Source organism: Pelodiscus sinensis, chromosome 27 (genome assembly GCF_052426305.1).
Source record: "Pelodiscus sinensis isolate ZL-2025 chromosome 27, ASM5242630v1, whole genome shotgun sequence".
Taxonomy (NCBI): Eukaryota; Metazoa; Chordata; order Testudines; family Trionychidae; genus Pelodiscus; species Pelodiscus sinensis.
This window is the reverse complement of record NC_143078.1, coordinates 15,443,224-15,456,743: the sequence shown is the minus strand read 5'-3', so window position 1 is coordinate 15,456,743 and position 13,520 is coordinate 15,443,224. Positions and strand designations below refer to the sequence as shown.

General features: G+C 57.0%; 1 protein-coding gene across 1 annotated transcript; it reads right to left on the bottom strand.

Annotated features, from left to right (window-relative positions):
* Positions 1 to 1,459: 1,459 nt before the first annotated feature.
* MYOG (myogenin) lies at positions 1,460 to 11,859 on the bottom strand. The gene is given in 3 exon segments (NM_001286919.1): positions 1,460 to 1,581; positions 4,593 to 4,674; positions 11,380 to 11,859. Coding segments are annotated over 3 exon segments (684 nt in total).
* Positions 11,860 to 13,520: the final 1,661 nt, after the last annotated feature.

Below are 13,520 nucleotides of genomic sequence, written 5' to 3'. Positions count from 1 at the left end.
GCAAGCTGCATGAAGCCCAAGCAGAGCAAAGGAGGGGTGTGGTCCATTTGTCTGAGCATGGGACGAGGCTCCAGGGATTTCTCCTTACAAACCCCAAGCTGAGCTCTGGCCCTCGGCACCATACCTAACTCACAGGAGTGTTACTTTATTATTACTTTTTGTATTGCGCTAGCTCCTGCCCCAGCCATGGGCCTTGCCCCCACTGCATGCTGGGAGCTGTACAAACACAGCACAGAAAGCCATTCCCTGCCCCAAAGAGCTTACACTAGGAAAGCACGTTGCAGATGTTTTGTGACGATCAGTTGTGCAGCGTTCCCTGTAAGATGAGTTCTTGGGCAACCACCCAAGAGGGATTCAAATGTTGCCCAGCTGATCAGCAGAGTGCCCACAGTCTCCCACAGCCAGCAGCATGTATTTCTACTGGTGGTGCACATCTACATGTCTCAGTACATGTAACAAAATTTATTCCACACATGGATGGAAAAATTGGTTGTAAGGGAAGCTCATGATATGAACATGCTGGGAACTATGTGAGTGACCATAAGGGGAATATTCTGTGTAGTGTCCCGTCCATTTCTCATTGCAATTAGCACTGGGACTCCTGCTGACTTGCATCCTCATCTCCTGTGTGGTATCTAGAGCCCTGCAGTCCACTTGCTCTCTGAGTGCGTGGGTGTGGATCTCTGCAGATCAGTTTTGCAGATGTGGATACCAATTCTGTATCCACGCAGGGTTCTACAGATCCACAAGGCTGGCATGAAGCGCCATGCCTAAGACAGGGACAGCCGCCCGCAGGTAACACAGAGACCCAGCAACCATTTCAAACGAGAATGCCTTTATTTTTAAAAAATTCCAAATAAGTTAGCAAAAATAACAATTAAAAAACCACCCCGACAACTCCCCCCAGCGCTCAGTAGAAAAGACCCCGATGGCAGCATTTACATGGCTCCCGCGCCTGCAGAACGCCAGCTGGCAAAGGAAGTTGGTCAAACAGCATCTTTTTAAAAAAAACACACACACACGCAAACATTGGCCCCCAAAGAAACAAACTTCCACTGGCAGGGAACGGAACACTGAGCCCGCGCCGGATCCTTCCTGCTCACCTGGACGCTGTCTCGCTTCTGCCTCTCCCCTTAAGTACCAGCTACAACAGATCATGTCAAAATGCTTTGATCAGTTGCTTCTAGCCGTTTTTTGGGAGCGGCTGAGCACCCTATTGAAGGGGGGACTCAGCATTCCTGGAAATCAGGTCCCTAGGTTGCGTATTAATGTCGGGTACATTGCAAAAAGCCTGTTTCTCCTTTGTCTCTTAGCTAACCCAGTGGAAACACTCTGCAGTGATTAGGAAATTGGGTAAGTGGCTTGGCTGGTTATAGTCTATGACTTCGGACTGAAGAGCCCTGGTGCCTTATTCCCATCTCATTACCAGCCAGGGAAGACTCTGAAAAGCCCCGGAGGCTCAGTTTTGACCTCTCTCTTCTTGGAACGTGACAGCCACGTCCTCCACAGCGATGCTTTCAACAATGGAAGACAGGGAGTGGAGGGTGCGGTCTTCAGAGGACTCATCAGTTAACAGGTGATCTATGGGGAGCAAGAGAGGAAACCGTATGAAGGTGACTTGCGGGGACTGACCTGCCACTGGCAGCTGCAAGGGAAGGTGCTAATCTCTGCAGGGCTGCCCAGTCTCCCCGTTCTACCACTGGCAGGTCATGGAAGATCAATGCTTAGCATGTGGCTCTCTCATCAGACACGTGGGCCTGGGAAAAGGTGACAACTGTTCCCTGCCTGAGCCCTGACCAGTTCAGAAGGGAAAGAGACGTGCTACTCTGTGGGCACTTCAAGCACTTTCTGTTCCTTCATGCACGGGCCCGGCAGTTGATGGTAGAGATGGGAAAAAACGCTCAGTGGGTCACATGCTTCCCATCTTAACAGAGCTGGGTCCTGAGACTGCTTAGAGACCTGGAAAGACTGGGGCTGTTTCCTCCAGTCCCCTCGTATTCGTCTCCTCCCAAAATGACACAGTAGCGGGAGAGAACACAAGGAGGTGTTCAGTGAAACTAAAAGGCAGCAGATTCAAAACTGCTAAATGGAAATCCTTCTCTCACTCACTGAGTGTCCTGCGGAACTCCCCGCCACCAGATTCTTGATTCCGAAAGAGTGGCAGGACTCAGACGAGAATAAGTCATTGACACAGTGGACACGGCTAGCAGAAGCTGACCTGTAACTATGGGATAACCAGGAGGAAGCTGGCCATGAAGGTGGGTTATCGCTCTGAAACAGCTGGCACTGAGCAGTTGGAAACTGGTCTGCTCAAACCGGCAGCTCCCGTTGTCTCATGAACTCCTTCCCTCTTATTAGCAAATACTCCACCCCATCTCTCTTCCCACTCAATGCCGTGGCAATACCAGCATTTGCTGACGTGGGAAAATGCCCTTGGGGAAGCCGGAACGTGGCTGGTTGAAAATTTCCCCTCAAAACTCCTACAGAAAATGGTGGGTTTGATTAAATGACAGTGTCTGGTTTAGGTGGAAATTTTACCATTTCTTGTTGGAAAACCAGAAACCAAAACCCAAATCCCAAGCCCAACAGTCGCAGCAACAAAACACGTGTTTTTAGCTGAACTTCCTTCAGTTTTTGAAATGTTGGGGTTTTTTTCCTAACAAAAAGTCCAAGTTTCCCCAGGAATGACACCCGCATTTCCCAGCCAGCTCCAGCACTGGGTGTATTTTTAGATGATCTGAGTTAGCAGCTGGACAGGAGGAGGAATCAAAAACAACTGAGCAGCTGCTCTCTCCCTTGTCGACTGCAAGTGGGATCCGCCACTGTCCAGTCTGCGTTTGAAGCCCGTGTTGCTTCTCCCCCCTGCATTAGTGCAGCCAGAATAGCCCAGCGTGAAGGCAAGACAGGAAACACCATGGACACAGAACAGGGATCCTCTGGCTATCTCCCATCTGATTAATTCTAGGCCATGCCAGGACCTCAGGTGCTGGTGGCAGCCTGATCTCTCCTGTTTGCTGCCTGTAGTCTCCTAACTGCTGAAATGTTCTAGTCTTGAGTCGTGGGCAGTGGGTAGAGGTAGGGCTGGATGAGGGCTAGTGCTAGCCCTGTCTCCAGCCCCTCCCTTCTGCTGAGGTCCTGCTCCCACAGGAGCCAAGCCACCTCCCTATCTCCTGCCCCGCCCCACAGGGCAACGCCTCCCCTTGCCTATGACACCTGCCACGCGTGGGTTGAGTCTCAGTGGAAAGGGGTCTGGGTGAAGTGGCGTGGGCTGCGTCTGTTGGAGCTCAGAGTGGGCCTTGAAGGCTATAGCCCCTTCCGGGAAAGACTGAGGCTCTGCGCAGGTGTCGCATCCGGGATGAAAACAGCCTGCTGTGCCCTGCGACGCAGCGATGCCCAACAAGGCAGAGGGTCACCCAGCAAAAACCCCCTGCTGCAGCGCGCCTCAGAGCCTGGCTCGCTAGACGTCAGCTCCTGCTGCTGGGCTAAAAATAGCAGAGTGGATATTTGGGCTGCGGGGGGCCTGGGTGCTGAGAGCCAGCGAGGGGGGAGCAGGCTCGACCGAGTCGCCCTGGGCCCTGCGCCTCCCCGCCGCCCGCAGGGGGTTTGTGCTTGTGTGTAAACGAAGCCTTAGGGAGGTGGGGAGGCCTCAGGACTGACACGAGCTTGCAATTTCTGTGGCGCAGAAGAAAGGCCGGCGTCATCTGAGGCACGTGCGGAAGGCTCTGCCCCTGGTTCTACAAGAGCTGGAGAGACAGCGGAGGAGCAGGCTCGCTCCGGCTGACCACACCCCTCCAGAACAGGGAAAAGCTCTTGGACTCTCCTGAACGCGGAGAAAGGAGCGTGTCCATTTCGGAGCGGGTGGAGTCCCTTCCCTCAGAATAAGGAAGGATGGGAACAGAGGAGCCAAGAAACCCTCGTCTACAGAAAAATTCTGCTGGGCTCTGGGAAAACGTGGCTAACAGCCTCGCCTGGTTGCTGCATCCCCTCGACACCCCTCTCCCCGCAACTCTCCTCCGGTCCTCCCTGCCTGTCTGCTGTGGCTTCTGCAGCAGGTGGTCCAGCGCCAGGCCCAATCCCTCCCTCCAGTCCCCATAGCAACCAGTTCTGGGAGGTTTCAGGCAGCCCCCGGCTGTGCCACAGTCCGGGGCAGGCAGGGTGGTAGAACCTGGAGGAGGCTCTGGGGAGATGAGCTGTTGGCTCACACAAGCTAATGGTTGTTAAAGGGACAGTCTGGGGCCTGCCAAAAGGGGGTGTAGCCACCTGCTGCCTCTGACTCAGAAGATGCTGCACTGGGGATGTAGGGTAGGCTGGGCAGCTGCCGGCCCTCTGCCTGGATATCTGGAAAGACCACCTGGACACCTCTTGAAAACACCAGAGCGGGTCTGAAGGCCTCTGGGCCGCCCAACGACAAGGCAAAGGGGAGACTGGGCCTGCGGGGAGGAGAGGAGAGGAAAGGGGGAGGGCAGGGCCTTTTGGAGGAAGCCGGGTCCCCAGAGCTCAGAGAATTTGGATAAACACCCAGTTCTCTGGATACTTCTCTGAGCGGAAGCCCTGGGGCGAAGAGGCCAGTGTGGGACATGTGCTCTGCTTACCCCGGGGGTTACTGCTGAACGCCAGCTGGGTGCTCCACTCCGGGCTGCAGGAGGCGCTGTTGGACCCACACTCACTGGCCACCTGTAATGAGGAGACAGTCACCGTGAGGGTTACTCATGCCGAGAGCTCTACCCTCACACCGGGCCAGCCCCCGGTCCTCCCCCAGGTGTGCTCTGAAATCCTCCTTCAGTTGGCCCAGCTGGCCCAGGCTCTGCTCTGCCGCAATCCCAGTGAGAAAAGCAAACCACGCTCCGGCCACGTGGAAGCGCCCTGCCACTGTCTCCAGCCTGCTCAGAGCGAGACGTCCTGCAGGCTGACTACACATCCAAGCCCCGAGCTCCCAACACCGTGCAGGCCCATAGGCCCTGGCGAGTGCGTCCAGTTCCCAGCAGGGGCTGTTTGGGGCTCATGGGAGCTGAGTGCGTGAGCAGGATTCGGGTCTTGTCGTTCTACCTTCCCAGGTGCCAGGACGGCCTAGCTCGGCCCTGGGGATTGTTCGTGTCCCCAGGTGCTTGGGGCAGAATCTCCATTCCTGGGGCTCCAGAAGGAAAGGGACAATCCATTGGACCCCGGCAGGATCGGCTGTGAGGGACAACCGGGGCTTTGACTCCAGTGAGTCTTTCTACACATCTCTGTAGGGTCACATGCTAACAAGCCTGGGTCTGGGACTTTCTCTCCTGGGGAGGCGGCAGATGGAGGGAAGCGAGGCGGAGGATCTCAAATGCCGGCACTTCTGCTGTCCCCTGCCACTGCCCTGCTTCTCCTGCACTTGGCCTTGGCGCCTTCTGCCCCCTGGAGCCAGCTGCTTGCTGTAGACGAGGGGAGCACTGACGTCAGGCTGTCCCCCTCCTCACTCCTACATCCTATTCTCCACAGAACGAGCAGGATGTGCTCAGAAAGGTTGGAGACTACTGGTGTGGAGCTACCTTGCAGTCAGGTTGCACTACAACCCCTGTTCCTTAGCCCCCTTTGGGCTGCCGTTCCTAGAGTGTTTTACCGGGAGTTCATGAGTGCTAATTGACTCGGAGTAAGGAACAGGGGTAATGGCTGCTAGGGACTGAATGCATGTTCGCTCCAGGCTACGAAGACCACAGGAAGCAGCCGGGAGCTGTTTCCCAACTGGTGGCTCATGACCCCGGGAGGGTCAGAAAAGGCAAGCAGGTGGCAGGAGGGGGGGGAGCTGGAAAGTGCTATTACAATCTCTAAGCAAAGGAAATCTTGCTCCCTCATTGCCAGCAGGCGCAGCTGTTCCAAGGTCAAGCCTGGTCTGCCACCCTCAGAAGAGTCCCACATAAATGCATGGCGTGGGCATAGCATCGGTGCATTGTTTACTCGCACACTGCAAATGTTCAGGGGGTCACAAATAGTTTACTTCCAATAAGGGGTTACCTGGAAAGGTGGAGAAACACTGGCCTAGGATGAAGGTCAACTGGAGCTTGGCACACATGCGGGAAGTGTCCACACCACCCTTTATAGATCCCATGCCTTCAGTTAACCGGCAATTGTTTAACTTCAGGTAAAAAATAGCTAGTGAAGACATACCCCAGTCTCTTCTCAGCCGTTAAACAAGGACATGACATCTCTTAAAGTGTGCAAAATCTCTGGGGTTGATACCTACTGATCTGGCCTCCTGCATTGTGAGATGCTGGCTTTGCTACAAAAAGATGTGTCTTTCTGTCAAGACAACGGACGTGAGAGCGCAATCTCGATGTGAAATCCTGGTGTACGTAGGAGTTCTAACTTTGAGGAAGGAGGTTGTAGTGAGCCCCAGGAAGGGGAGAGGTTAAAGCTACTTTTGTCTTGACTCCACAATGGTTACACATCAGCATAGCCATCTTGAAATTAAAATGCATCAACTCTTTGCAGTGACGATGTCACCGTTGTTGCATTTGCAAAGAAATGGTTGTTTAAAGGGATAAATGAATCAGAATTCGCTTGCTCTTGCATTTTGTTTTTCTCTAGCAATTTACAATGTTCCAATTATCCAGTAAGGTAACGCACAACCATGATCTGGTTGAAAAATGGTTGAGTATTTTCCAGGAAAAAATCCAAACTTTTCCATGGATGTTTTAGGGTATGTCTACACAAGCCCCCTAGTTCGAACTAGGGAGGCTAATGAGGACGACTGAAATTGCTAATGAAGCGCGGGATTTAAATATCATTAAATTTCATTAGCATGTTCCGGGCAGTCGCCATTTTGGAAATTGACCAGCCCGGATTAACTGCCCGCGTCTACATGTGGCAGTGAAACGGGAGTTTGAAGTAAAGCCCTTAATTCGAATTAGCTGTTAAACCTCATTGCAGGAGGAATAATAGCTACTTCAAGTTACTTTGAACTCCCGTTGCACTGCCGCGTGTAGCCCGGGAACATACTAATGAAGCGCGGGATATTTAAATTTAAATTCATTAGCAATTTTGGTCACCCTCATTAGCTTCCCTAGTTCAAACTAGGGGGCTAGTATAGACATACCCTATATGAATTGAAATTATAATGTTTTATTTCAGAGACAAAAGGTGGGTGAAGTAATAGGTTTTATTGGATCAACTTACGGTGGTAAAAAAGGGAAGCTTTTGAGCTACACAGAGCTTTTCCTCAGGTCTGTTTTGTGATTCATAGAATATATCTGTTTTGAGCTTTTCATGTCCTCATTTTTCATTTGTTTGATCCCCATGAAAAAGGGAGAAAAAAGGAAAAACCCAAAACACAATGAAAAGTGCCAATTCATAACAAAACACTGAATTTTCCAAAACTAGAAAAAATTAATGGAAATAACATTAACACAAAACTGTTTGCTTTACATTTTGTTTCCGTGTGGAGCTTTTTCTCAGTTCTGGCCATTATAATGAAAGAAAAGTAATGAAACAAGAAAGAAAACATTTCACAGCCAGATCTGCGCCTTGGGAACTGTGACCCATAGGACAATGGCACCGAGAGATTGCAAACAAAGAGCTCATCCAATGAAGTCCTGGACACCGTGGCTACCTCTAGACTGGCATGATTTTCCGGAAATGGTTTTAACAGAAAAGTTTTCCGTTAAAAGCATTTTCGGAACAGAGCGTCTAGATTGGCACAGATGCTTTTCCACAAAAGCATTTTTGCGGAAAAGCATCCGTGACAATCTAGACACGCTTTTCCGCAAAAAAGCCCTGATCACCATTTTCGTGATCGGTGCTTTTTTGCAGAAAACAAAGCTGAGCTGTCTACACTGGTCCTTTTGCGCAAAAGTTTTGCACAAAAGGACTTTTGCCCGAACGGGAGTAGCACAGTATTTCCACAAGAACACTGACAATCTTACATGAGATCGTCAGTGCTTTTGTGGAAATTCAAGCGGCCAGTGTAGACAGCTGGCAAGTTTTTCCGGAAAAGCAGCAACTCCTGAACTGAAGGGAGGATACATGGTTTTCTCAGCTGTTTTTTTTTTTTAAAGTAAGTTTCTAGCCCTGGGTGTTCCAGAGGAAAAGTTTTACTGGAGTGTAACTCTTCACGGCTGAGAATCCAGAGGGCAAATGTCCAGAACCCAATGTCTCTCAACATTTATCTTTCCAAAATCACATCATTCTTAAGACAGACTTGTAACTTTAGTGAGTACTGACTAAAGCGGCGCAAAGAATAGATTTCTCAGCTGACTGGCAATTCCAAACATTATAAAAACCCTGGCTTGGTTGAATCTAAGACCATTTTTTTAGGAGAATAAAAAAAACAGACCAAAAAAACCCCAGTGTGAAACACAAACCTGACCCAGCTCAATCGTTTTGAGCATGTATGATTGGCAGGTCTGGCTCTGAGACTCTGGGTTGGGCCCGGATGCCCATGTGCACCACTTGGATGGGCACAATGAATAAAACGGATGTGCTAAACAGACGGCCTTACTCCCAAACACACCCACGTCTTTTTGCCCTCTCCCTTGCACCGGCCTGGGCGTGGCTCAGGTGCCATCTAATGCTCGGCTAATTACAGGTGCCCATCCCACTTGCTCTCGCGATGGGCAGACATCTGCTCTTCACATGCCTGACGCGGGGGCCTTTCTATGAAACTAGCCCAGGGAGTTTAACTTTCTGTTTATTGCCCAGCGCGTTGGCTGCCTGAGTGTTATGATCCAGTGTATATAGCATGTCCCGGGTTCTCCATTACCCGGCAGTCTGGGCACAAGGCTGTTTTGCCAGAACAGAGCGAAGCAGCGAGAACGTATGGGCAGATCTGCCCTGCCACATCCACCCGCAGGAGCCATCCCCTGCACAATATGCTGGCTCTTTGCTGAGCAGTGCTAATTTTCAGGCAGTGAGTCTTGTTACAGCTAGGCCTGTGTGCATGGCGGAAGGAAGGCCCGTGCCGAGAGGGGCATTTCACACACCCCTCGCTGTGCTCCTTGGCATTAGCAGCAGCTGCGAGTCGTGCCCGAGTAGGGCCTAAGGTGGAGGCTGGGTGGGGGCCGGCTATAACAGTTTTGGTCTCCCTGGGCGGGGGCCGGCTGTAACAGTTTTGGTCTCCCTGGGCGGGGGCCGGCTATAACAGTTTTGGTCTCCCTGGGCGGGGGCCGGCTATAACAGTTTTGGTCTCCCTGGGCGGGGGCCGGCTCTGGCAGTTTTGGTCTCCCTGGGCGGGGGCTGGCTCTGGCAGTTTCGGTCTCCCTGGGCGGGGGCCGGCTCTGGCAGTTTTGGTCTCCCTGGGCGGGGGCCGGCTGTGGCAGTTTTGGTCTCCCTGGGCGGGGGCCGGCTAAGACAGTTTTGGTCTCCCTGGGCGGGGGCCGGCTGTGGCAGTTTTGGTCTCCCTGGGCGGGGGCCGGCTGTGACAGTTTTGGTCTCCCTGCGCGGGGGCCGGCTGTGACAGTTTTGGTCTCCCTGCGGGGGGGCCGGCTGGGACAGTTTTGGTCTCCCTGCGGGGGGGCCGGCTCTGGCAGTTTTCGTCTCCCTGGGTGGGGGCCGGCTGTGGCAGTTTTGGTCTCCCTGGGTGGAGGCCGGCTGTGACAGTTTTGGTCTCCCTGGGCGGGGGCCGGCTGTGACAGTTTTGGTCTCCCTTCGGGGGGGCCGGCTCTGGCAGTTTTGGTCTCCCTGGGCGGGAGCCGGCTGTGGCAGTTTTGGTCTCCCTGGGCGGGAGCCGGCTATGACAGTTTTGGTCTCCCTGCGGGGGGGCCGGCTGTGGCAGTTTTGGTCTCCCTGGGTGGGGGCCGGCTGTGGCAGTTTTGGTCTCCCTGGGTGGAGGCCGGCTGTAACAGTTTTGGTCTCCCTGGGCGGGGGCCGGCTGTAGCAGTTTTGGTCTCCCTGGGTGGAGGCCGGCTGTGACAGTTTTGGTCTCCCTGGGCGGGGGCCGGCTGTGACAGTTTTGGTCTCCCTTCGCGGGGGCCGGCTCTGGCAGTTTTGGTCTCCCTGGGCGGGAGCCGGCTATGACAGTTTTGGTCTCCCTGGGCGGGAGCCGGCTCTGGCAGTTTTGGTCTCCCTGGGCGGGGGCCGGCTATGGCAGTTTTGGTCTCCCTGGGCGGGGGCCGGCTGTGGCAGTTTTGGTCTCCCTGGGCGGGGGCCGGCTGTGGCAGTTTTGGTCTCCCTGGGCGGGGGCCGGCTATGGCAGTTTTGGTCTCCCTGGGCGGGGGCCGGCTGTGGCAGTTTTGGTCTCCCTGGGCGGGGGCCGGCTGTGGCAGTTTTGGTCTCCCTGGGCGGGGGCCGGCTATAACAGTTTTGGTCTCCCTGGGCGGGGGCCGGCTATAGCAGTTTTGGTCTCCCTGGGCGGGGGCCGGCTATGGCAGTTTTGGTCTCCCTGGGCGGGGGCCGGCTGTGGCAGTTTTGGTCTCCCTGGGCGGGGGCCGGCTGTGGCAGTTTTGGTCTCCCTGGGCGGGGGCCGGCTATGGCAGTTTTGGTCTCCCTGGGCGGGGGCCGGCTGTAACAGTTTTGGTCTCCCTGGGCGGGGGCCGGCTGTGGCAGTTTTGGTCTCCCTGGGCGGGGGCCGGCTGTGACAGTTTTGGTCTCCCTGGGCGGGGGCCGGCTGTGGCAGTTTTGGTCTCCCTGGGCGGGGGCCGGCTCTGGCAGTTTTGGTCTCCCTGCGCGGGGGCCGGCTGTGGCAGTTTTGGTCTCCCTGGGCGGGGGCCGGCTATGGCAGTTTTGGTCTCCCTGGGCGGGGGCCGGCTCTGGCAGTTTTGGTCTCCCTGCGGGGGGGCCGGCTGTGGCAGTTTTGGTCTCCCTGCGCGGGGGCCGGCTGTGGCAGTTTTGGTCTCCCTGGTGGGGGCTGGCTCTGGCAGTTTTGGTCTCCCTGGTGGGGGCCGGCTGTGACAGTTTTGGTCTCCCTGGTGGGGGCTGGCTCTGGCAGTTTTGGTCTCCCTGGGCGGGGGCCGGCTGTGGCAGTTTTGGTCTCCCTGGGCGGGGGCCGGCTCTGGCAGTTTTGGTCTCCCTGGGTGGGGGCCGGCTCTGGCAGTTTTGGTCTCCCTGGGTGGGGGCCGGCTCTGGCAGTTTTGGTCTCCCTGGGCGGGGGCCGGCTATGGCAGTTTTGGTCTCCCTGGGTGGGGGCCGGCTCTGGCAGTTTTGGTCTCCCTGGGCGGGGGCCGGCTGTGGCAGTTTTGGTCTCCCTGCGCGGGGTCCGGCTGTGGCAGTTTTGGTCTCCCTGCGCGGGGGCCGGCTCTGGCAGTTTTGGTCTCCCTGGGCGGGGGCCGGCTCTGGCAGTTTTGGTCTCCCTGGGCGGGGGAGCTGGCTCTGGCAGTTTTGGTCTCCCTGCGTGGGGGCCGGCTCTGGCAGTTTTGGTCTCCCTGCGCGGGAGCCAGCTCTGAAAGCTGCAGCTGCCTGGGCGGGGTGACAGGCACTTACCCCCGGCTGGGAGGCGGTGCTGCGGTAACGCATGTCCCTCTGGTCCCGCTCCTGCTGGTTGAGGGTGCTGAGCAGGCTCTGCAGGCGCTCGATGTACTGGATGGCGCTGCGCAGGATCTCCACCTTGGGCAGCCGCTGGTTGGGGTTCAGCAGCGTGCTCCGCTTCAGGGCCTCAAAGGCCTCGTTCACCTTTTTTAACCTCCGCTTCTCTCGCAGGGTGGCCGCGCGGCGCCGGTCGATGGAGACCGTCTTCCTCTTGCAGATCTTGCACGCCCAGGGCAGACACTGTCCGGGACAGTGCTCAGGCAGGGGCGAGCCCTTCTCCTCCAGCCCCGTCCTGCCCTCCGGACACAGCCCCAGGCCTGGCCGCTCCTGGTATGCCCCCGGCTCGTAGCCCTGCAAGCGGGAGCTCAAGTAGTTTTCGCCATCGTAAAACCTCTGGTCTGGGAAGAAGTAAGGGTTGGTCTCGAAGAGCTCCATGGGCAAGCGGCTGGCGGGAGCAGCCTCCTCGGCGTGTGCGGCGGAGTAGCGGCTGCTCTGTCTCCCAACCCCAACTGCGTGGTGGCATTTAAACCCTGGCGCTGGCATTAAATCACAGAGATAAATATAGAAAAACTTAAAGGAAACCTGAGCCGGCCCTAAGCTGCTGCCTCACATCAAAACTTGTCCATCTGATTTGATGTGCTCTCCCTGCGGGGATTAGGCGGCCCGGGGCTGCGCCGCGTCTGGGGGGGACGGGGGAGCTGGCATGTGTTGGACAGCAGCTCGGCCACCTCGCAAACAACGGCCTGTTTGAGCCCGGCTCGCGGCTCCTCTTTGCAGCGACACTGAGGATCGGCTGCGCCCGGGGCTGGCATTCCTGCATCATCTGCTGCCTTCAGTTACTGCTCCCGGGGCGGCACGGCTACAGCCAGCCCTCACAGCAGGGCCCAGGGCGAGGAAGGAGCAGGAGCGAAAGGCCACCTCAGCTCCCAGGCCTGACAGGGCCAGGCCCCTGGGGTGCCCGTCACACAGCGAGCCCTGCCTGTACTGCCCCCCCCCCCCACGTGCCTTACGCTGCCCTTCCCCTCATGCCCTGCTCTGCCCCCAATAGCCCGTGTGCTCTGCCCGGAGCCCCTCTGCCCCTCCCCTCACCCCCTGCCCCTCCATCTACACCATCCCTCCCTTTCCCTCGCGCCCCGCTCTGCCTGGGGCCTCACACGCTGTGTCCTCCCTCACACTGCCCCCCCGCCCCGCCCTCCCCTCACCCCCTGCCCCTCCATCTACGCCATCCCTTCCTTTCCCTCGCGCCCCGCTCTGCCTGGGGCCTCACACGCTGTGTCCTCCCTCACACTGCCCCTCCATCTACGCCATCCCTTCCTTTCCCTCGCGCCCCGCTCTGCCTGGGGCCTCACACGCTGTGTCCTCCCTCACACTGCCCCCCCGCCCCGCCCTCCCCTCCCTTTCCCTCGCGCCCCGCTCTGCCTGGGGCCTCACACGCTGTGTCCTTCCTCTCACTGCCCCCCCCGCCCCGCCCCGCCCTCCCCTCCCCTCACCCTCTGCCCCTCCATCTACGCCATCCCTCCCTTTCCCTCGCGCCCCGCTCTGCCTGGGGCCTCACACGCTGTGTCCTCCCTCACACTGCCCCCCCGCCCCGCCCTCCCCTCCCTTTCCCTCGCGCCCCGCTCTGCCTGGGGCCTCACACGCTGTGTCCTTCCTCTCACTGCCCCCCCCGCCCCGCCCTCCCCTCCCCTCACACCCTGCCCCTCCATTCTACACCATCCCTCCCTTTCCCTCGTGCCCCACTGCCTCAGGCCTCACAGGCCCTGCCCCTCCCTTCCTACCCCACCCCTCCCTATTCCTCGCACCCGCTCTGCCTCAGTGTCCCCCCTCACACTGCCTGCCCTGCCCCTCCCCTCAGACCCTGCCCCACTCTGCCTGGAGCCTCCCACACTGTCCTCCCCTCACCAGCCACCCAGCCCTCTGCCCCACTCACCGTGCTCTGCCCCTTCCCTCACTGCCTGCCACACCCTGCCCCAATCTCCCCCTCCGTTCATACCCCTTCTCTCCCTTTCCTCCTGCCCTGCCGTGCCTGGGGCTCACACACTCTGCCCCTCCCATCACTGCCCGCCCCGTTCTGCCCCTTCCCTCGCACCCTGCTG